General features: G+C 45.5%; 1 protein-coding gene and 1 long non-coding RNA gene across 5 annotated transcripts; one reads left to right on the top strand and one right to left on the bottom strand.

The window, feature by feature from the left end:
• On the top strand, nucleotides 1–20,347 carry nt5c3a (5'-nucleotidase, cytosolic IIIA). Of its 4 annotated transcripts, XM_071468363.1 has the most exons (9): nucleotides 1–62; nucleotides 2,716–2,953; nucleotides 16,772–16,870; nucleotides 17,116–17,185; nucleotides 17,290–17,422; nucleotides 17,570–17,659; nucleotides 17,781–17,943; nucleotides 18,051–18,251; nucleotides 18,673–20,347. In XM_071468363.1, exons 2-9 carry the CDS (start codon nucleotides 2,816–2,818, stop codon nucleotides 18,772–18,774), a joined length of 996 nt encoding a protein of 331 aa, XP_071324464.1. In that variant the 5' UTR covers nucleotides 1–62; nucleotides 2,716–2,815; the 3' UTR covers nucleotides 18,775–20,347. The 4 variants fall into 4 exon arrangements, with proteins under 4 accessions (XP_071324464.1, XP_071324465.1, XP_071324466.1 ...); XM_071468364.1 differs by lacking the exon at nucleotides 1–62 and having other exon boundaries at nucleotides 2,337–2,953; XM_071468365.1 differs by lacking the exons at nucleotides 1–62; nucleotides 2,716–2,953 and adding an exon at nucleotides 13,746–14,436.
• LOC139612630 (uncharacterized) lies at nucleotides 9,765–16,310 on the bottom strand. The gene is made up of 2 exons (XR_011686604.1): nucleotides 15,860–16,310; nucleotides 9,765–15,792 (listed from the first exon to the last, which is right to left on the bottom strand). It is a non-coding gene; the product is annotated as an uncharacterized lncRNA (long non-coding RNA).
• Nucleotides 20,348–20,629: the final 282 nt, after the last annotated feature.

Below are 20,629 nucleotides of genomic sequence, written 5' to 3'. Positions count from 1 at the left end.
ATGCTGGAATCCAACTCAAGCCAGTATCACAGCTGATGGTCCTCCACAAGCAGCAAGAAATGGTGAGTCCCTGACATGTCTGCACCTCGTCCCCATATGGGCTCAAATTAGGGTCAAATGATTTAGAGCTTGTTCACAAATAAGAAGAAGAAAGCCGTAAAACTTTGTGCTCAAAAGTTCCCACAGTGTGTGACAGAGTCGTGATGAGGGTCAGTGTCACATACTGGGAATTTTGTGCAGTGAGTTCTGCAGTGTTCTGCTCTGTATCTGTACAGACATCCACAAAAGCATTTCTTTTACTGTCTTTGTTACCTAACTACTGATCACTTGTTCAGTTTTTATTCCGTCTGTTTTTTGACAAATACAAATCTCTTCACCACAAGTGCTTTTTTTTTCATGCAGAAACTTGAATTTCTCCTGCAGAATTATTTCACAGGTTTTAGAAGTTTGATTTACAACTACAAACATTGGAATTATTGGTAGACATGACTTTACAAGCTCAAAATCGTTTTACCCTAATTTGAGCCTATATAGGGTCGGGGGAGTAAGTCGTCCGATGGCTGGGCGCAGGGCCCCCTGGGGGTCGGGCTGTCCAGCCTCGTCTCTGCTAATGCTAATGCTAATGCTAATGCTAATGCTAATGCTAATGCTAGCTTGGAATTATTGAGAAGAGCTGCTTAAAATGTCCTCGTTTGCCTTGCAATGGAAAGTCACTTTATTTAATGCAATTACCATGATGTGTTTTCACAGTCAGGCCAGTTCCACAACTTTCAACCCCCCACAACCAGCAAGAAATGGTAAATCATGCGCATGACTCCACCCCGTACTTATGTAGGCTCAAATTAGTGTCCAAATGATTCTGAACTTGTCAAGTGATGTTGACAAATAAATCCAGTGTTTGCAGTTGTAAATCAAGATTTGTGAACTTGTAAAATCTGCATGTGAAGAAATTGTGTTGAAGAGACTTGTGAATGAAAACTATGAGCAAATGATTCGTGTTGAGGTTAAGCAAAGACACTAAAAGAGAAATGGTTTTGTCAGCGTCTGTGTACTGATGCAGAGCAAAACACAGCATGTTCCCCCGCAGTGTGTGACACTGAAGTTCAGAGGGCTTTTGTACTTGTCAGTGTCACATCTTTACATCACATTTTATATTTACACACTTTTACATTGTCTTTGTTTAACATTACCACTTATCATTTGTTCAGTTTTGATTCACATCGTGTCTTTTTTAGGCCCATGCTCAAATTTGAATTTCTCCTGCAGCTATTTTACAAGTTTACAAATGTTTATTTACAACTACAAACTTTGGAATTATTTCTAAACATGCTTTATAAACTCAAAATCATTTGGACCCTAATTTGAGCCTATATAGGAGTAAGTCTGCGAGGCGTCTGTTGCGATGGCTGGGCGCAGGGCCATCCCGCCATCCCGCCTCGACCCCCCATACTAATGCTAATGCTAATGCTAATGCTAATGCTAATGCTAATGCTAATTCTAATGCTAGTTAATGGCAATGCTAGATAATGCTAGCCTCCCGATAGCTGGGCGTAGGGTCCAGAGCGGCTACGCGGTGATTACGTTATGCCAGCTAACTTTTTCTTATTTTACTCAAATTTGATATTTAGCGGATCCTGTGCTGTATATGACCCATTTTGTATGACGTTCAAGTGTTTTTTTGGGTTTTTTTTTTTTTTATTGAACACCAGATTTGGTATTTTTGAAGTGAGATCCTGTATTGAATGTGACTGTAAAAGACCTATTATGTGTGATGTTTAAATGAGGTTAATTGTTTAAACTTGAAAATAACTCTGCTAGAGAGTTCAATTCAATTCAATTCAGTTCAATTCAATTCAGTTCAATTCAATTCAATTTTATTTGTATAGCACCAAATCATAATATACATTATCTCAAGGCTCTTTACAGGGTCAGGTCAAGACCTTTATTATAGAGAGAAACCAACAGGGGGGAGGAAAAACTCCCTTTAACAGGAAGAAACCTCCAACAGAACCAGGCTCAGCGTGGGGGGGTCTGCCTCGACCGGTTTAGGAGAAGATAAAAAGAGGGGGAGGGGGAGGAGAGAGGAGAAAAGAGAGAGAGAGTGAGCCCAGTGCATCATGGGAACCCCCCAGCAGTCTAGCTCTATAGCAGCATAATAAGGGATGGGTCAGGACATACCCGAGCCAGCCCTAACTATAAGCTTTACTAAACAGGACAGTTTGAAGCCTGATCCTAAAGGTAGAGAGGGTGTCTGCCTCCCGAACCCACACTGGGAGCTGGTTCCACAGGAGAGGAGCCTGAGAGCTGAAGGCTCTGCCCCCCCCCCCCCCCCCCCCCCCCCCATTCTGCTCTTACAGACTCTGGGAACCACAAGAGTTCTGCACATTCGCATAATGTTTTGGCTCTGGATGCGTCTGGCCCGATGGCACCTGATAGCCATGTCTGCGTGTGCTCACATTCTTCCAGTTCTTAGTATCACTTCATGTTATTCATACAAATTCCAGCCAGCAATGTATTTGTGCTTCATCTTGTGTAAAGGCCAGATATCCTTCCACAGTTTCTAGTTCGTTACTGTTGTTCTGGAATGAACTTTACTATTGACAATAAATTGTTTTTGCATCGTATACAGTATGTGGCTTTTGCTGTTTCCTGTACGAACGGAAGTCTTTTGTTTTGAACGTTAATATGAATTTGTTTTTTTTTAATTGTACGGAGTGAGAACTCCTCGTCTGCATAGACGATCTTCGGCCGCGGGTCGCAGCAGCAGGAAGCGGGACGGGACTGTCCGGGCGGCGGAGCAGGAGCAGCGGGCCTCATGGACAGGACGGCCGTGGTGAAGGTCGGGGCCGCGGCCAGTGCCAGCGTTTGTGCGCTGTTCGGTGGGGTGGTTCTGGCCCAGTACATCGTCGCCAAGAAGAAGCGAGCGGGCAAGAAAACCCGGATCATAGAGATGGTGAGTAAAACACTCGAGGTCCGTCAAGACGAGTCAGGAGCAGGAAGTGGAGCAGAGCGGCCTTCAAAATAAAAGGGTAAACGCGTCTGTGTGGCTGCTGGAGCACTTTTTTATTGCAGATTTAGTGTATATAAGGGAAAACAGTATCTGAATTTAAGTGTTGCTTTTCTTAGTTTTGGCATGATAGCAGTTAGGGCTGCAACTTATGAATATCATCAATGCTATTTAATCTGTTTTTCAATTTGCCCTCATATAACAACTTAAAAATCAAATTATACACTAATATTAAGTATCGACTAGTTGTATTAAGATTGATCTGGATGGAAAAAGCAATGTTCTTCATACATTCATTTTGTTATATTTTATATGCGCGCTTTTATTTTGGCAATTATGAGCGGAAATGTGACGCCGCGTTCTTGGTGTCTTGGCAGTAGTGGACCCGCATGATGCTATGTACGCAGGCGCGGATGTTCCCTACAACGGCAGCTGCTTTTAGAGGTCACCAGGTGGCTTCTCCCCCCACGAAACCGGCAGCATGTGTTTGGTCTGAAGGCAGAAGACTCTGCTCTGCACTGTCACTGCCCCTGAGACGGCCTCCTGCTGGAGACGGCCTCCTGCTGGACTCAGCCTCCTTCTGGAGACGGCCTCCTGCTGGAGACGGCCTCCTGCTGGACTCAGCCTCCTGCTGGAGACGGCCTCCTGCTGGAGACGGTCTCCTGCTGGACTCAGCCTCCTGCTGGAGACAGTCTCCTGCTGGACTCAGCCTCCTGCTGGACTCAGCCTCCTGCTGGACTCAGCTTCCTGCTGGAGACAGTCTCCTGCTGGACTCAGCCTCCTGCTGGACTCAGCTTCCTGCTGGAGACAGTCTCCTGCTGGACTCAGCCTCCTGCTGGACTCAGCCTCCTGCTGGACTCAGTCTCCTGCTGGACTCAGCCTCCTGCTGGACTCAGCTTCCTGCTGGAGACAGTCTCCTGCTGGACTCAGCCTCCTGCTGGACTCAGCCTCCTGCTGGACTCAGCTTCCTGCTGGACTCAGTCTCCTGCTGGACTCAGCTTCCTGCTGGACTCAGCTTCCTGCTGGACTCAGCCTCCTGCTGGACTCAGCTTCCTGCTGGACTCAGCCTCCTGCTGGACTCAGCTTCCTGCTGGACTCAGTCTCCTGCTGGACTCAGCTTCCTGCTGGACTCAGCTTCCTGCTGGACTCAGTCTCCTGCTGGACTCAGCTTCCTGCTGGACTCAGCCTCCTGCTGGACTCAGCCTCCTGCTGGACTCAGCTTCCTGCTGGACTCAGCCTCCTGCTGGACTCAGCTTCCTGCTGGACTCAGTCTCCTGCTGGACTCAGCTTCCTGCTGGACTCAGCCTCCTGCTGGACTCAGCTTCCTGCTGGACTCAGCCTCCTGCTGGACTCAGCTTCCTGCTGGAGACAGTCTCCTGCTGGACTCAGCCTCCTGCTGGACTCAGCCTCCTGCTGGAGACAGTCTCCTGCTGGACTCAGCCTCCTGCTGGACTCAGCCTCCTGCTGGACTCAGCTTCCTGCTGGAGACAGTCTCCTGCTGGACTCAGTCTCCTGCTGGACTCAGCCTCCTGCTGGACTCAGCCTCCTGCTGGACTCAGTCTCCTGCTGGACTCAGCCTCCTGCTGGACTCAGCTTCCTGCTGGAGACAGTCTCCTGCTGGACTCAGTCTCCTGCTGGACTCAGCCTCCTGCTGGACTCAGCTTCCTGCTGGAGACAGTCTCCTGCTGGACTCAGCCTCCTGCTGGACTCAGCTTCCTGCTGGACTCAGCCTCCTGCTGGACTCAGCTTCCTGCTGGACTCAGCTTCCTGCTGGAGACAGTCTCCTGCTGGACTCAGCTTCCTGCTGGAGACAGTCTCCTGCTGGACTCAGCCTCCTGCTGGACTCAGCCTCCTGCTGGACTCAGCTTCCTGCTGGAGACAGTCTCCTGCTGGACTCAGCCTCCTGCTGGACTCAGCTTCCTGCTGGAGACAGTCTCCTGCTGGACTCAGCCTCCTGCTGGACTCAGCTTCCTGCTGGACTCAGCTTCCTGCTGGACTCAGCCTCCTGCTGGACTCAGCTTCCTGCTGGAGACAGTCTCCTGCTGGACTCAGCCTCCTGCTGGACTCAGCCTCCTGCTGGACTCAGCCTCCTGCTGGACTCAGCTTCCTGCTGGAGACAGTCTCCTGCTGGACTCAGCTTCCTGCTGGAGACAGTCTCCTGCTGGACTCAGCCTCCTGCTGGACTCAGCCTCCTGCTGGACTCAGCTTCCTGCTGGAGACAGTCTCCTGCTGGACTCAGCCTCCTGCTGGACTCAGCTTCCTGCTGGAGACAGTCTCCTGCTGGACTCAGCCTCCTGCTGGACTCAGCCTCCTGCTGGACTCAGCTTCCTGCTGGAGACAGTCTCCTGCTGGACTCGGCCTCCTGCTGGACTCGGTCTCCTGCTGGACTCAGCCTCCTGCTGGACTCAGCTTCCTGCTGGAGACAGTCTCCTGCTGGACTCAGCCTCCTGCTGGACTCAGCCTCCTGCTGGACTCAGCTTCCTGCTGGACTCAGTCTCCTGCTGGACTCAGCTTCCTGCTGGACTCAGCTTCCTGCTGGACTCAGCCTCCTGCTGGACTCAGCTTCCTGCTGGACTCAGCCTCCTGCTGGACTCAGCTTCCTGCTGGACTCAGCCTCCTGCTGGACTCAGCTTCCTGCTGGACTCAGCTTCCTGCTGGAGACAGTCTCCTGCTGGACTCAGCCTCCTGCTGGACTCAGCTTCCTGCTGGAGACAGTCTCCTGCTGGACTCAGCCTCCTGCTGGACTCAGCCTCCTGCTGGACTCAGCTTCCTGCTGGAGACAGTCTCCTGCTGGACTCAGCCTCCTGCTGGACTCAGCTTCCTGCTGGAGACAGTCTCCTGCTGGACTCAGCCTCCTGCTGGACTCAGCCTCCTGCTGGACTCAGCTTCCTGCTGGAGACAGTCTCCTGCTGGACTCAGCCTCCTGCTGGACTCAGCCTCCTGCTGGACTCAGCTTCCTGCTGGAGACAGTCTCCTGCTGGACTCGGCCTCCTGCTGGACTCAGCTGGACTGAGTGTGTGCTGCTGCAGCTTCCATGACCTGCATGGTGCCTGTGCAGCAGCACACACTCAGTCCAGCAGGAATCAGGAGCGGCTCCTGAGGCAGTGACATTTCACACAGACTGCAGAATATTTGAGAAACGGGGCAAAAATGTTGTTTATCAAGTTTCGTCTATTTCCTGTCTCTCCATTATTCAGTGTGCACACGGGGGTCGTTGTTGTATAATAGAAACTTCTTTGGATCTCTGAGTGATAAATTTTATGTTTAAAATGTTTTTTAGAAACATTTTTTGTGTATCTGGAAATGTAGAAATGAACATTTATCTTGTGACGGCAGAAAAATGTGTTGGGTGTTGTTAAAAAAGATAGAAGATATTTAAACTTTGAACTTTAGATTTTGCAGCTGTAAGAGGGCGTTGCTATGTACTGCCTTTGTACACGTAACTATATGATTCACCCCTGAGGTATTTGGTTCGACCTACACTCCTGTTTCTATGCACCGTCCAGCTATAGGGACACAAACACACCGGAGCTCATGGACCAGAGGAATTCCCTCAAATCCACCGGTCACTTCTCACATTTCACCGTTACAGTGAAAACAGTCGATCAGCTTCCAGAGTGGCTGCTGCAGCAGTCAAAGCTCTGGCTGCAGTTGAGCATTTACTGTTTTATTGCTGGTAATTTCCCTGGCAGGTAACTTCCTCTCGTTATGTCACTTGTTGGCGTTGTCTCGCAAGAGTGTGAAGTTTGAAGCTAGTGTTTTCTCAGCAGCTTGTCTGCCAGTGTTTGACAGAAAAAGTCGTGTGTTTGAGGAACAAATACTTTCTAGTGGCTCCTTTCCCAAATACACTTTTCATTGAATGTAAAATCAAACGTCATTCTTTTTCAGCCCTTTCCCAGCACTCTGCTGTCTTGTAACAGAGCCTCAACCACAACTGCTTGTTTGCATCATTGTTGATTTAGTAACAGAAATTTTTAACTGCCAGTTTGTGAAATGCAAGTTGTGAAATAAATCAAAGTAAGCTGGTTAAAAGGAGAGGCCAAATGTGTTGTCAGAAAACTGCACTTTGTAATGACTGAGGTGATTTCTCATGACGCTGGCCTCAGTTTGTGCTCAAACTGTGAGGAAGAGGAACAGCTGACGTCCATGTGTTTACAACAGAGGGAGCAGGAGAGGATCAGGCGACGCTCTTCTGATGTCTGGGTGCTGTCTTTTCCCTGCTGATGTGATTTAGCTTCATTAACGGGGCTGGAAAATCTCAGGTAGTTTGACTTCATGTATCCAGATAAATTAACATGCAGTTTATTTTTAGCTGTTTAAGTTTGTTTCAGGTCATGCTGCCACTTATTTCCTATATGAACTCATCAAACTGAGCACTGTCGGGACAAAACCATGAAGAAAAAGACTAAAAAAGACACACTGACCAAGCTGCAGGGCAACAAACAGCCCTTTGTTGTCTTTGCTCTTGTGCTGATCCAGCTGTCTGGTGAATCTGGATGATTTTTGGGACGTAGTAGCTGCTGTGGCTGCTGTACAGAGACAGTCGGTTGTTTCACGCCTTGCCCTTCAACATAGAAACTTGTGACCATCTGCTTTCAATGAAGTTGTGGAAGAAGAAGCCCAAACATCCGCTCTGAGCTCCAGGAGACCAAAACCATACGATGGCAACTCAGTGAGGCTTTTAATGTATTGTAGGCATTCCCTTATTGTAACATGTTGCTAAAACTTCTAAACCTCAGAAATACTTGGGCATCACAGAAAAACAACACATTCTTTTCTTGATTGCCAAAAACCACTGTGGTGTTTGTTTACAGCAGACCTGCTGGTTACATGTCTGTCAGCCGCACTGCAGCAACTTCCAAATGAAACAATACAAATATCCAGCACTATGGAGGTCAAAGGTCACCTCAAATTATTGTTTATGATAGACAATTGGAAATAAATTAAATAATTGCTGGGAAAAAAAGGGAGGAAAAGTGTTCATGGTTTTGTTTTCATGACACAAAACTGCCTCATTGTGTCCATTGCATTGATAACTCATCCATATGTACAGCAGAGAATCCTAAAACCCAAACGATTGAAGAAACATCTTTTCAAAACGCAGCCAGACTGTCACTCTCCACTTGTGTTTGTAGTTTCATGCTCGTTCTCCTCTGGATGGCTGGTTTAAATAAACGGCAGCTTCCCCACAAACTTCTGCAGCTCCGCCTTCGTTACTGTATTTTGAAAATCATTCAGTCATCTATAGACGACTTGTTGAAAGTTACTGGATTTCAGCTTCAGAATTAAACCATGAGAATAAAACCACATTTCAACAATCTCATACTGTGTCGAACAGTCACTGCCAACCTGTCGGCTGTGGCCGCACAGGGATTACAAGTGGGCTAATGACAAATCATGTGCAAAACAGAACAATTTGGATAAAAATAAAAGTATAATGTTTTTAAATGTCTTTAAACTAAACGAACTTTAACAACTTCAGAAACTGTAGACTTGTATTGTTATGTTATTTGAGATTTTCTATTGGACCAGGTTGGGAACCACTGGTGTAGAAGAACAGGGAAAGTAGCTTAAATTCTTCCCCATAAACACAGGTCATGAGAAATGTGGGAGCAGTTTGTTGTGTTGCTCAGGGATTGAACCCACAACCCTGTGATTAATGACTGACTCCAGTAATTGTAAATGCTTATATTTTGGTCCTGGCTGTTGTATTAGACTTGTATAGGTGTTTTGATGTCCAGTTCAGGCCCATGTTATTCATTAAATTGCCTCTTGAAGGTCCATATTTACATTTTATCAGATTGTAATTCTGTGAGTTTTGATGATGCAGGAGTTGAGGACTGATTTGAAAGAGAACAGATTAGTATTTTTCTCAGCACTGGTCGAAGCGCAGGTTAATCCAGACCAAGCACGAGCTGTTCTCTGTAACTATGATTAGACTATAGATAAACAAGAGTGATGGTGTATGTCACAGCAGCTCCACACTGCCGGTGATTTGTCTGAGCCACTGAGGAGACACTCAGTGTTTATCAGTGGTGATCCTCTGAATTCTGTCTCTGAATTATCCTGCTTCTTGTTGCCATTAACTGATTAAAAAAAAAAAAAAAAAAGATATATTATTTAGTGTTGCAATGGTCAGAAATAACCAATGCCTGTCCCGTTTTATAGAGCCCAGAATGATGCTGTAAATAAGATTATATTTAGAATGAACTCTCTCGCCTCAACTCCAGCCAGACACCTGCTGAGCTCAGTCAGTCCTGGTCTCTGGTTTAGAAAGCATCCATCCGTCCATCCATCCACTCTCTTCCACTTTTCTGGGGAGGGGTTGGGGCAGCAGGCTAAGCAGGGAATCCCAGACATCCCTGCCAAACAGGTTTAGTGAAGAATCTGACTTTTATAACAGTGAGTGGAGAGAATCTTCGGTTTCAGTGTCTGAGATCACCTGTACTGTTGTATTGACTTGTCATAGCAGGTAAAGTGCAGGTGAAACAAATGAGTCAAACTGTACAACTCCAGGCTGCTGGAAGTGGCTCTTCTTAATGAGATGCAGTTGTTTTTGATGATATCAGTCACATGTGTTTCTGCTTCTTCAAACCAAAGTGTCTGATGTGAAGGAGATGCACTGCTGGGGTGTGTTTCCCCTGTTGACCACTGGAGGGCAGACTTGAGCTACACCTGAAGTGCACGTCTGAGCTGTCTTTTTGTTGATCTGTCCAATCCTCAGTGTGTGTTTGTGGACAATAAGACCAAAGAGACGTACAGTTATTGAGGCTTTAATATGTACTCAGACTGTCTTTAATGCTGACTGCACTATGGGAAATAAGGGACACAATGTAAAGCCCCAATCTTAACAGGTCACAGTAAGAAACATGCAAAAAGCAGAATGTTCTATACAGATAACTGAGAAGCTGAGGGCAGTGATGATGACGTCTGCGTCTTTTCTCTGCAGATCAGTGTACAGTAGATTTTATGGTTTAATCAGAAGGATTCCTGGACATAAACATGACTTGTGTGTTCTTAAGAAAGATAAGAGAAAAAGTTTCAGGCGTCATGTCTGAGTTTTTGAACTGATGCTTTTCAAAGTAGAGAGAGCAGCAGCAGAGTGAGTCTCACCAGGGACATTACAGCTGATCATCATTAGCAAAGTGCATTTGTTCCAGTGACAAGCCTTTCAGACACCAGTCAGTGGTGGGGGCATTTCTTTTGTCAGTGATTAAGAAGAAGGAAGAAATCCTACAAAGTGATGAGTAGAAGGATTTGCACAGAAAATGAATGAGGCTGTGGCTCAGGTGGCAGAGCAGGTCCACCACTGGCCGCAGGGCTGGTGGTCGATCCCAGCTCCTGAAATTTCCCTGGGAAAGACACTGAACCCCAAGTTCCCTCACTTGTAAGTCGCTTTGGATAAAGCGTCTGCCAAGTCAGTGGATGTAAGTTTTGAAGACGGTCCAGCCTCTCGGTGCAGTGTCCAACACTTTCCCCGGAGGCCATGCTGCTTTATCAGCAGCAACAGATGGTTTCCACTTTGACAACTACAGCAGTTCATGGTGTGAGTGAGACCACAGGAAACTGATGAAGGACCTCCACTCATACAGGCGCTGTATCACCCATTTATAATATTTATAATAACAAGGCCCTTTAACCTACTGTACCTGTGACGATTCAACTCACAGAAGCTTTAACACATAAATGATTTTGTTTCCACATGAAGTTGCAGGGACAGTGTTGTTATAGTTCGACAAGCAGAAAGACAAGTCAGAGGACATTTTGTGGGTTGATTAGTGGTAATTCAACAAAATCTCCAATGCACAATATTGTGAATGTATGAGAACATCCAGCACATTATTAATTATAGGACTTTTGTTTCAGTCAGTAGTGGGAGCGTTTCTTCAGTCAGCGATAACAAATGAAAGACTCCTGCAAAGTGATGTGTTAAAGCGATTTACAGAGAAAATGAATTGGGAGAATTTTAAGGCTGAAGTCAGGCAGGTCCATCTTCTAGCAACACTTCCTCTAGAGGCCATGCTGCTTTATCAGTAGCAACAGATGCCTGCCACTACGGCTACTACAGCAGTTCATAGTGTGCGTGGGGCCATAGGAAACTGATGAAGGACCTCCATGTAGAAACAGGCCCATTAATGATACTCAGGCCTGTTACAACACCTCAGTCTATTAGTGAAATAATGAGGTTTGTTTTAATGTCTGTTTGGGTGCGTTCATGGACTCACTGCAATACTGTTGTCCAGTATCAGTAGCAGTAACATCAGTAGTGTAAATTATAGCAACAGATGAGTAGAAGTAGTGAAAAAAAGTAGTAAAAGTTGTAATAGCATTACTACTACTACAGTAGTATCAATAGATTTATTGGTAGTTCTTGTAGTATCAATTGTGGTAGTAAAATCAGCAGATTTGTAATAGAAGCACTAGTAGCAGAGTTTTGCAGAAGTGAAAAAAATGTTAGTAAAAGTTGCAGTCGTAGGAGGAAGAGGAGGAAGATCAGAGGTAGTATTGAACTGAAGTAAAAAGTAGTGCAAATTGCAGTAATATTTAAAAAAAAATCAGTAGCACAGGTTGTGCTTATAGTAACAGAAGTTGCTCTTGTATCAATAAGCAGTGACATCAGCAGCAGTATCAGCAAAGGTAGTAGTAGTAGTAGTAGTAGTAGTAGTAGTCGTCGTAGTAGAAGTCGCAGTACTATCAGTGTGAGTACTCTGTGTGTCAGAGGTGGATCTGGTTAAAACTGCCACCTTTGACGTTGTGTTGAGAAATGAACAATTGGTATTTGCGGGGGGGTCGGGGAAACATTTAACAAGGGCTCTGCACTTTGTCCTTGATGACCTTTGACCCGGCGGGCCAAGACTGGGCTGCAGGAGCCTGAACCTATCAGTAACCTTTGTCCAGACTGGTGCAGATCAGGTGGGATTTCAGCCTGAAGCTGGGAGAAGCTTGAAGAGGCAGATTGACAGCGGTGATGACAGTCATTCTCTGTTCTGCAGAAACATGCACAGCTGTATTATAGTTGGTGTGTAAATACCACTGCTCCTGCCAAACAACCCCCCCCCCCCAATTAGACACCACCATGTCTAATATCACATGTGAAGACACCAGTACATGGAGCGGCGACTAGCTTGTACCTCTGCATTCATGTGACAGGTTGTTGTTGTGAGGTCAGAGGTGACATGTGTGTCTGTGTAGAACCAGGGTCAAACCCTGATGTGTGTTTTTGGGAGAGAGAGCAGAAGACGAGCGAAGCAGCTTATGAGTTCATGTCATTGTATGAGAACATGTTCCTGTGAGACTCACTGGACGAACGGCTGTTTGCTTTGTGACATGGAGCAAGATCCTGCAGGAAGTCGCTGTTAGAAGATGGTGAAGGGATGAACAACAAAACTCTGCTAAACTGTGACATTCAGACCCAGGATTGTTTGATCAAGAGCCAACAACACACTCCGCCTGTGCCACCACCAGCCTGGACTGCTGACTCAAGGCAGGTTGGCTCCGTGGATTCTGACTCTAACATCTGCTGCCTCAGAAATCCAGATTCATCAGACCAGTTTTAACTGAACTACATTTTAATACCCGTCAGTTATTCCTCCAGCTGACGTTGTAACATATATCTAACATGATCTGTTTCTTTATGCTGCTTTTATTTCTGACCTCTGTGTATGACGGGACGTTGCTGTACACTATGTGCCTGTGTTTTAATGAGCTGCAGCTGGTAACCGGCTACATGCAGATAATCAGAAACAAGTCTGAAGCTTGCTTGAAGCTGCCGGCACGAACGTTCCTCTGAGCGGTTTGTTAAATCGCTCCAGGTGATCAACAGCAGGAGCCGACAAGAGCGACTAAAGCTTTGCTCTGTGTTTGGTTGTTGGTAGTTCAGTCACACAGTTTGATCCGCCCTCTTCTTTTATTGTGCAGTAGATTTATCGCCACAGTGGCGCTGAATGTTTTTCCCAACTTGAGGCGCTCGGGGCTCTTTATCTTCTCTAACTAGATTTTAGAATCATTTGTAAATGGGACCGAAGCTGAGGGGAAAAAGTGGTTACACAGGATTGTATTGGAGCAGTTGGAGTAAAACACTGGGAGCTGTGTCTCTGTGGGCTACGATAGATCATGCACCGTTATTGTGGTTAGGTTTAACTGCAGAGTGTTGACCTAGTTTTTGGGTTGTCAAGGTATGTAAGGCAGTCAGGGTCGGTGGAGGAGAGCATGAGGAGGACTCATGTTCCCGTCTCCGCTTTCTTACATCAGCTCCCAACAGTCCAGAGCCACGGCACGAAGCTAAGCCTTGTTCAGCAAAAACTGAGGGTGGGACAAAGTATCAGTGCTGCACAAAGGTTCAAATGGATTATTTTGTTCTCTGATAAATTGATTGGTCGAACACAAGCTGTGAACAGACGATCAGAAGCTCATGGTGCCTGAGGTGATGTCATTTACTGGTGACTGATCATTTGTCGGTGACCTGGACAATATTACATAAAGTCCTATTCATGATAAATGACCATGTTTCCTGTGATAATAATAAAGATGCGTTAACATTTTCTTTGTGTTTGATCTCTTCAAACATGTTTATGTTTTTATATGAATTAATTTTAAAGGCATCTTTTGGCCTCAGGCTTTAACTGCAGCTTTGATAAAAGAACCTGATCAACCTGAATACTGTGTGTGTGTGTGTGTGTGTGTGTATAATTAAAACAGGATGATGGACATGTTCAGACTGAAGTGTAAAAATGTAAAGACGCTGCAGTTTGCCTGTTTCCACATGTGTGTGTATGTTTGTGTGACCAAAATATTGAGGCAGCAGCAGAAACACAAGTGGAAGACACTGTAAGTTACACACGTGTGTGTGTGTGTGTGTGTGTGTGTGTGTGTGTGTGTGTGTGTGTGTGTAAGTGAGGAATGTCCATTAGCTGCGCAGGTGTCATGTGTGTGACCATTGTTAAGACCGAACAGCCTGATGCTCAAATTGAACCTTGACCCTTGTGACTTTTCATGCAGCATCAAGCTATTTACTGTGTGCGTGTGTGTTTGTGGGGGGAGGGGTGTGTGTTGTGTGTTAAAATGTGTGTGCTCAGCAGTCGTAGTGCTGAAGCGAGCCCCCTCTGATTGATTTTAAAGGTTCCTTTTTCCAAGGGGTCAAAGGTCACATTAATGCAACAGGAGTGGATAACAAATGTCACTTTTCCTTCACTGGCCTCATTCTGTGTCTGTTTATACTGAAGTGTGTGTGTGTCTCTGTGTGTTGACATGGGTCGGCTCAAATTGTCACCATGTTTGTGTGTTTGAGCGTCTTTGTACAGTGGGAGGGGTTATGTTGTCTAATCTATGCTGGTTGCCTCCCCCCCGACTGTTGCTGTAGATATATAAGCCCTCTGCAGCTGCACAATCTTTTTCTTTACTCTTGCGTTAGCTGAGACAACAGACCCAAGGTAAGTGTGTGTGTGTGTGTGTGTGTGTGTGTGTGTGTGTGTGTGTGTGTGTGTGTGTGCGCGCACGCGCGCGCGCGCGTGCGTGCGTGCGTGCGTGCGTGCGCGCGCGCGCGCGCGTGTGTGTAACTGGTTTTTCTCCAGGCTGCAGCCATTTTTGTCTCAAAGTGACAGTAAAAAAGAATTTAGTGCTAGAAATTCTCAAAGGTAAGAAAATCCTCCTGAATGTTTGCCTCTCCTCTGGACATTAGGATGCTTTGCCCTTTGACCTCAGTATTTGTTGCTTGTAATGTTAATTTAGAAATTAAGCCTTTTCCCAAAACCCTTATTTCTGGTGTTGTTATAATCTGGTTTTGCTAAAAAGATCACATCTGTTAAATTATGCAGAATGTGTCCGTATTGTACTCAGTGTCCTCAGGAGACAGTTCGTACAGCAGTGCAGAGTTTTCGCTCAAAGTTGACTAGAAGAGCAGGTTTGAATTTCACTGCCGTCACTGGCTCTTTAAACTCCACTGCCTTTTCATACATGTTCCTAAACTGCAGCCTTTGTGTCCCGGTAAATGCAGAGCATGTTTAAATAGGTCATCCCCGTGGCAACACATTCACAACCTGTTGTTTCAAACTAATGTGAGACTGTTCCTCTGGGTTGTTTTTGTGTTTTTGGCACACAAACACAAAGTCATGACTCAGCAGATGTGAAGTTGAGGAGGTTGCTGAGATAATCCTGTGTGTTTGTGTATGAGAGGGTTAATAATAGAGGAGCTGAGTTTTATTTTTAGTTTGTGTTCTGCGTCTCATGTTTCTGTAGGATTAGTGATTTATGAGGTGCTAAGAAGCCCAGTGCTGGTTATATAAGCCTGGGGTGAGTTGTGTTGGGTGGGGGTTGTGTGTTTGTGGGTTTCAGTTACTCACTTGTTTGCTTTTCATCAGCACAATATACATCTACTATATGCACAGTGTGTTTGTTGCCCCTCCTAAAAACCTTCAACTTCCAACGTTGTTGCATCAGAAAGTTGTGAGGCTTCTAGATGTTTCCATGTATGTGTAGAATAGATAGATGTACATTAGAGGAGACAATTATCTGTCACTCCTTAAAAAAAGTCATAATAAATAATCTGTCACTGGCCAATAAATTCAGTGGTCTGGTAAATATTCAGTCTGTCAAGAGTCAAGAGTAACTTAAAGTCTTAAAATCCCTGTTTCCTAAAACTTACTTTTTTAGCTGCTGTCTTTTAAAGTTTCCTCTCAGTTGACGAGCATCATAACCACGACACAGCCAGGTTAACATACACATTCCTTTCTCCCAACAGACACAGTGTCACGCAAGTGACATTGTTCCTCATTGGGCTAATTTAGCATCTGAACACAAACACTCGTCCCCCTGAGGCGCTCCATGTCATCCAGACTGAGCTGCAGGGGCCGACACACAGGGGCCGAGGCTGGTGGTGTCTCTGCAGGTTTTGCTGCAGTTGACAGTCAGGGTGTGGCTCCCAGGTGTGGCTCCCAGGTGTGGCTGTCCTCGTGTGGCCTTCACGACGAGCCCCGTGGTTAACTGACAGGGATTCAAAGTGAAGAACTTGTCTTGGCAAATTGCTGAGGTCATGGTAGATCTGCGTCTTCATCTGGGACACTAACTCCTCAACAGGCCCTGATTAGTCAGCATTAATCAGGAATGAGTTTCCTTCAGGCTCACCATCAGCGGCGCTTTTCTTTAAACTGGTTTTATCCGAGCAGTTTCTCACATAACGATCCTCAGACTCAGGCAGAGCTGATGTGGATGAGATGAAGTGCAGCTCCTCTCTGCAGGACGTCACTGTGGCTGTTTGTGTGTTCGTTCAGCTCGTTACACAACACCGACACATTCCGCACATCAGCTGTTCCCTGACCCTGAAACCCACTCCACCTGTGTGTGTGTGTGTGTGTGTGTGTGTGTGTGTGTGTGTGTGTGTGTGTGTGTGTACCAGGGAACAGTGTGTTCAAATACACTAAAGGCAGTGTTGAAGAAGGATGTCAGTCATTCATATTTGCATGTGTGGGAGATCATTCAAAGACAGAACATGTGATCATATCCAACCCTCAGCAAACACTTTTTTCCCTTTTACCCGACACACAAACTCTTTGTTGTCATTGTCCTGTTTCATTTCATACCAGAACAGTTGACAACCTTCAGGGTGAAGCGCTGTAGTTAGAGCTGAAGCATCGGTTCAGGAGGTGAAGATCACGGTCGTGCAGATCAAACATCTTTCATGCTGTTTTACAGTTGTCCTGTCTGCTGGGTCTAAGCTGGTCTCTCTGTCTCTGTCTCTCTCTGTCTCTCTCTGTGTCTCTCTCCCTCCAGATGCCTCAGTTTGAGAAGACGACAGTCCACATGAAGGACCCTGAGAGGGTGGAGCAGATCATATGTGGTCTCATCAAGGGAGGAGCCTCCAAACTACAGGTGGAACATCACACCCCATCAATCAGTGTTTTGGTGAAACGGCACCACCTGGTGGTGCTGATGGCTCTGATGTAACTGGGACAGAGACACACATCATTTTTTGCTTAGTGTGTGTGAACGCTCTTATGTCATTTTGGGTTCCCTGTGAGGTCCTCTGTTTCCTCTCGTGTCTGTTTAAGGATCGAATGTGTCTGATTGTTGTATTTCTCTGGTTGTGCTAAACAACGTTCTCTTGACTGTTCCAGATCATCACAGACTTCGACATGACGTTAAGCAAGTTCGCCATCAACGGCAAACGCTGCCCAACGTGTCACAGTACGTTTGACAGGAAAACACCACGAGGCATTCCCGCTGTCGCGTTTCAGTGGCTCAGTTTAAATTCTCAGTTTCAACATGTTCTTTCTGCCTGTTTGAATCAGATATCATTGATAACTGCAAGTTGGTGACAGAGGAGTGCAGGCAGAAGCTGCTGCAGCTGAAGAATAAGTACTATCCCATCGAGATCGACCCTAACCTCACCATGGAGGAGAAGTACCCGTTCATGGTGGAGTGGTGAGTCACACACACTAAAACCTCTCATTCTGTTTAATATATCAGCTCTATTTCTGCTCACAACCAGCACAACACAGTCACTGTTTTCATCCTAAGCTGTTAGACTTGCGACGTGCAGAGACACACATTTCTAAAACGTGTTTGCAGGTATTTCAAGTCGCACACGCTGCTGGTGGAGCAGCGGATAGAGAAAGACAAACTGCCAGAGGTGGTGAGAGAGTCTGACGCTGCACTCAGGTATTAATACAGGAGGCTTAGTAGTGGAGATTTAACACTAACTTAACTGTGTGAATCCTGTGTGTGAGTGTTTACCAGAGCAGAGTGAAGGATGACCTGATTTCTCTGTGACTGGTTTCAGGGAAGGCTACGAGCACTTCTTTGACCGCCTGCAGCAGCACAACGTGCCTGTCTTCATCTTCTCTGCCGGCCTGGGCGACGTCCTGGAAGAGATCATCCGCCAGGCCGGAGTCTACCACCCCAACGTCAAGGTCGTCTCCAACTTCATGGACTTCGACGATAATGTGAGTTGTGCAGAGAGGGACAGACGGCTCTGTCCTCCGTCCTTGTGTCGGTGTCACAGAAATGTACTGACTCACCACGCTCATCGTTTACGGTCTTCATCCTGCAGGGTGTCCTAAAGGGTTTCAAAGGCGAGCTGATCCACGTGTACAACAAGCACGACGGCGCCCTGCGGAACACAGAGTACTTCAAACAGCTGAAGGAATACTGCAACATCATCCTCATGGGGGACTCGCTGGGGGACCTCAGCATGGCCGACGGCGTTCCCAATGTGGACAACATCCTCAAGATCGGGTTCCTCAACGACAAGGTGCAACCAAAACACACAACCAGGACATACAGACAATAAACTGAGGTCAGGGAGGGGGGGCGAGCTGCACTCAGAGTGATCGTGGAGCAGTGTATGAACTTATTTGAGCCCGTTGTGATACGATGATGGAGGTTTTCTGTTGAGTTTGGCTGCAGCTGATCAATGTTGAGCTCGAATACATCTTGTTGTTATTGTGCATTGTCTTTGTTCCACAGCCCACAGGAGTCTGAGTCCTGACAGGATTTAAATCGTGCATGTGTCTTGATGGTAGAAATCCTAAGAACTTGTCATTTGAAAGCTGAAAACTGTGTTTGTTTACTGCTTGTTTTCCTCTTGGTCTCCATGGTGACAGCTGTGGTGGCTGCTTGGATTCGTAACGTGATCTGTCCTGACAGTTCTCTCTCTCTCTCTGACCCTGCAGGTGGATGAGCGACTGGACAAATATATGGACTCTTATGACATCGTCCTGGTGAAGGACGAGACTCTGGAAGTGCCCAATGCCATCCTCCAGAAGGTTCTATAACTCCTCCCCCAAGTTCACCCCCACCCACCCAGTCCACTCCCCCCTCCCATTCCTTCTAGTCTCTGGCCTGTCAGGCTTTTAACACCGACCTAAACCTTTGTTGCAGGTCCAGACTGGTCACTATTTAGCCCCTCCAGCAGAGTTAACCTCTGACCCCCTGCCCCTCCCTCTTCACCCTATAAAAGCCTTTTAAAAGACATTTTACATCTCCTGAATGAACTGTTTTAAAAGTCTCCGCAGCAGCATCAGCCTGTCTCTAGTGTGTTTTGTCTGTTTCAGTCGTTCCTGATGTTCTGTCTGAGTTATTGTATAAAAGAATAACCAAAAGTGAGTTTTTGAAAAACACAAACTTTCACTCCATCTTTATAATTTGCACATTATTGTTACTAATATTATTCATAGAATTATTTTTTGACATGGTTATATTTATATACCATAAACCAGATACACACAGATAGACATAGTGTTTTCTTTGGAGCTATCCCAGCATGCCTGTCACCTCAGTTTCTTTATACAACATCCTGGAAATCCTGGGAATAGGTCAGTTAAAAAAAAGGACCTTGGAAAATGTAATTCCCAGTGAAAATTAAAATGTGCAGCTTGGTGACAGCAGCAGTATAAAGACCTCTGACACAGTATTCACCTAATGTAAGAAAAGATTCAGATCATCAGAGACAACACAATTAAAATTCTGTGAATAACTGAATCAGATCTGAGCACTTGTGACAGCGACAGGCTCTTGCACAGAAAAGCAATGTTTACGTAAGCTTTTTAAACCCAATGTGCTCATTTATTATCATATCAATGCGCAGAAGAAGAAGCTCTTTATTCTATTGTTGAAACATTTATGGAAAATGCTAATTTTTATTTGCGAGCCTTCTTTGCGTAGCTGGCTCAACTGTCAGTGTTCTCCGTGCCAGTGTTGAAGGCTAAAAAGGCATCAAGTAATGCTAAACCTCTAGACCTTTAGTGGTCATTAGAATGAACTACAACAGTAAAAAAAGCCCCTTAAACCAAAGTAACAGGTTGATTCCTGCAATTTCTCTTGAAATATGAAGTGCTGCAAAATTACAGTATCTAAAGTAAAGTTTGTTTCAGTAGACACAAGGAAACACACTGTTGTGTGTGGCTCAATGAAACCCAGCATATGACTTATTTAATCTGATCAGCTTCTCATCCTGTGTTTAAAATTGAGCACTACCTCTAGATATTCATCTACTTTGTGGGGAGGTTCAAAACTAAAATGTCTACATTTGTCTCGACATGTTTTGTTGAATGTTCTTTGACTTTGTATGTGTTTTTAAATGTGCTGCTATCACCTGCATGTTGCCTTTTCTTATTATTAAGTTTATGTCAAAGAGATGGTACACTAGAAATATATATATATATCTATATATATATATATATATATATCAATAAAATGGGAAATAATGTCATACTGTATATGTGGGCATCTTATGGAAATGTATATTGTTTTAAGGCATTTGGACATACAAACCAGTGTGTTGTATTTTTATAAGCAAATGACCTCTTTTCTTTTTGAAAATGCAGTAAATAAAATGTCATTTCTTGAGCCGTGCCTGGATCACAGACTGAAAGCTCTGGGGGCTTTTTAAAGGTGCAGTACGTAGTTTACAGCGTGTAGAAATCATGCAATGTACCTCGAAAAGAATTGTCAGCCAGTTGTGCAGGTTATACTGAGCTAAACCATCAATCCCTTTAATATTGTGGCTTGATTTCACCAGTTTTCAGTTTTCAAATCCAGTTTTGTCATTAATCAATCCTGCTCAGCGATTCATAAGATACATGTGCATCAATGAGAAGGGCTGCTCTGTTATATTAAATATTTAATTCA

This window comes from Trachinotus anak, unplaced genomic scaffold (assembly GCF_046630095.1).
Source record: "Trachinotus anak isolate AG129_WGS33_773 ecotype Australia unplaced genomic scaffold, CSIRO_AGI_Tana_v1 ptg000032l, whole genome shotgun sequence".
In the NCBI taxonomy this organism is placed as follows: Eukaryota; Metazoa; Chordata; class Actinopteri; order Carangiformes; family Carangidae; genus Trachinotus; species Trachinotus anak.
This window is presented reverse-complemented; position numbering and strand designations above follow the sequence as displayed.

Coding starts and splice junctions, on each gene's coding strand:
- nt5c3a (XM_071468363.1), top strand. CDS start 2,816: ATGGACAGGACGGCCGTGGTGAAGGTCGGGGCCGCGGCCAGTGCCAGC. Junction 17,660..17,780: donor GAGTCTGACGCTGCACTCAG/GTATTAATACAG, acceptor GACTGGTTTCAG/GGAAGGCTACGAGCACTTCT. Junction 17,944..18,050: donor TCATGGACTTCGACGATAAT/GTGAGTTGTGCA, acceptor TTCATCCTGCAG/GGTGTCCTAAAGGGTTTCAA.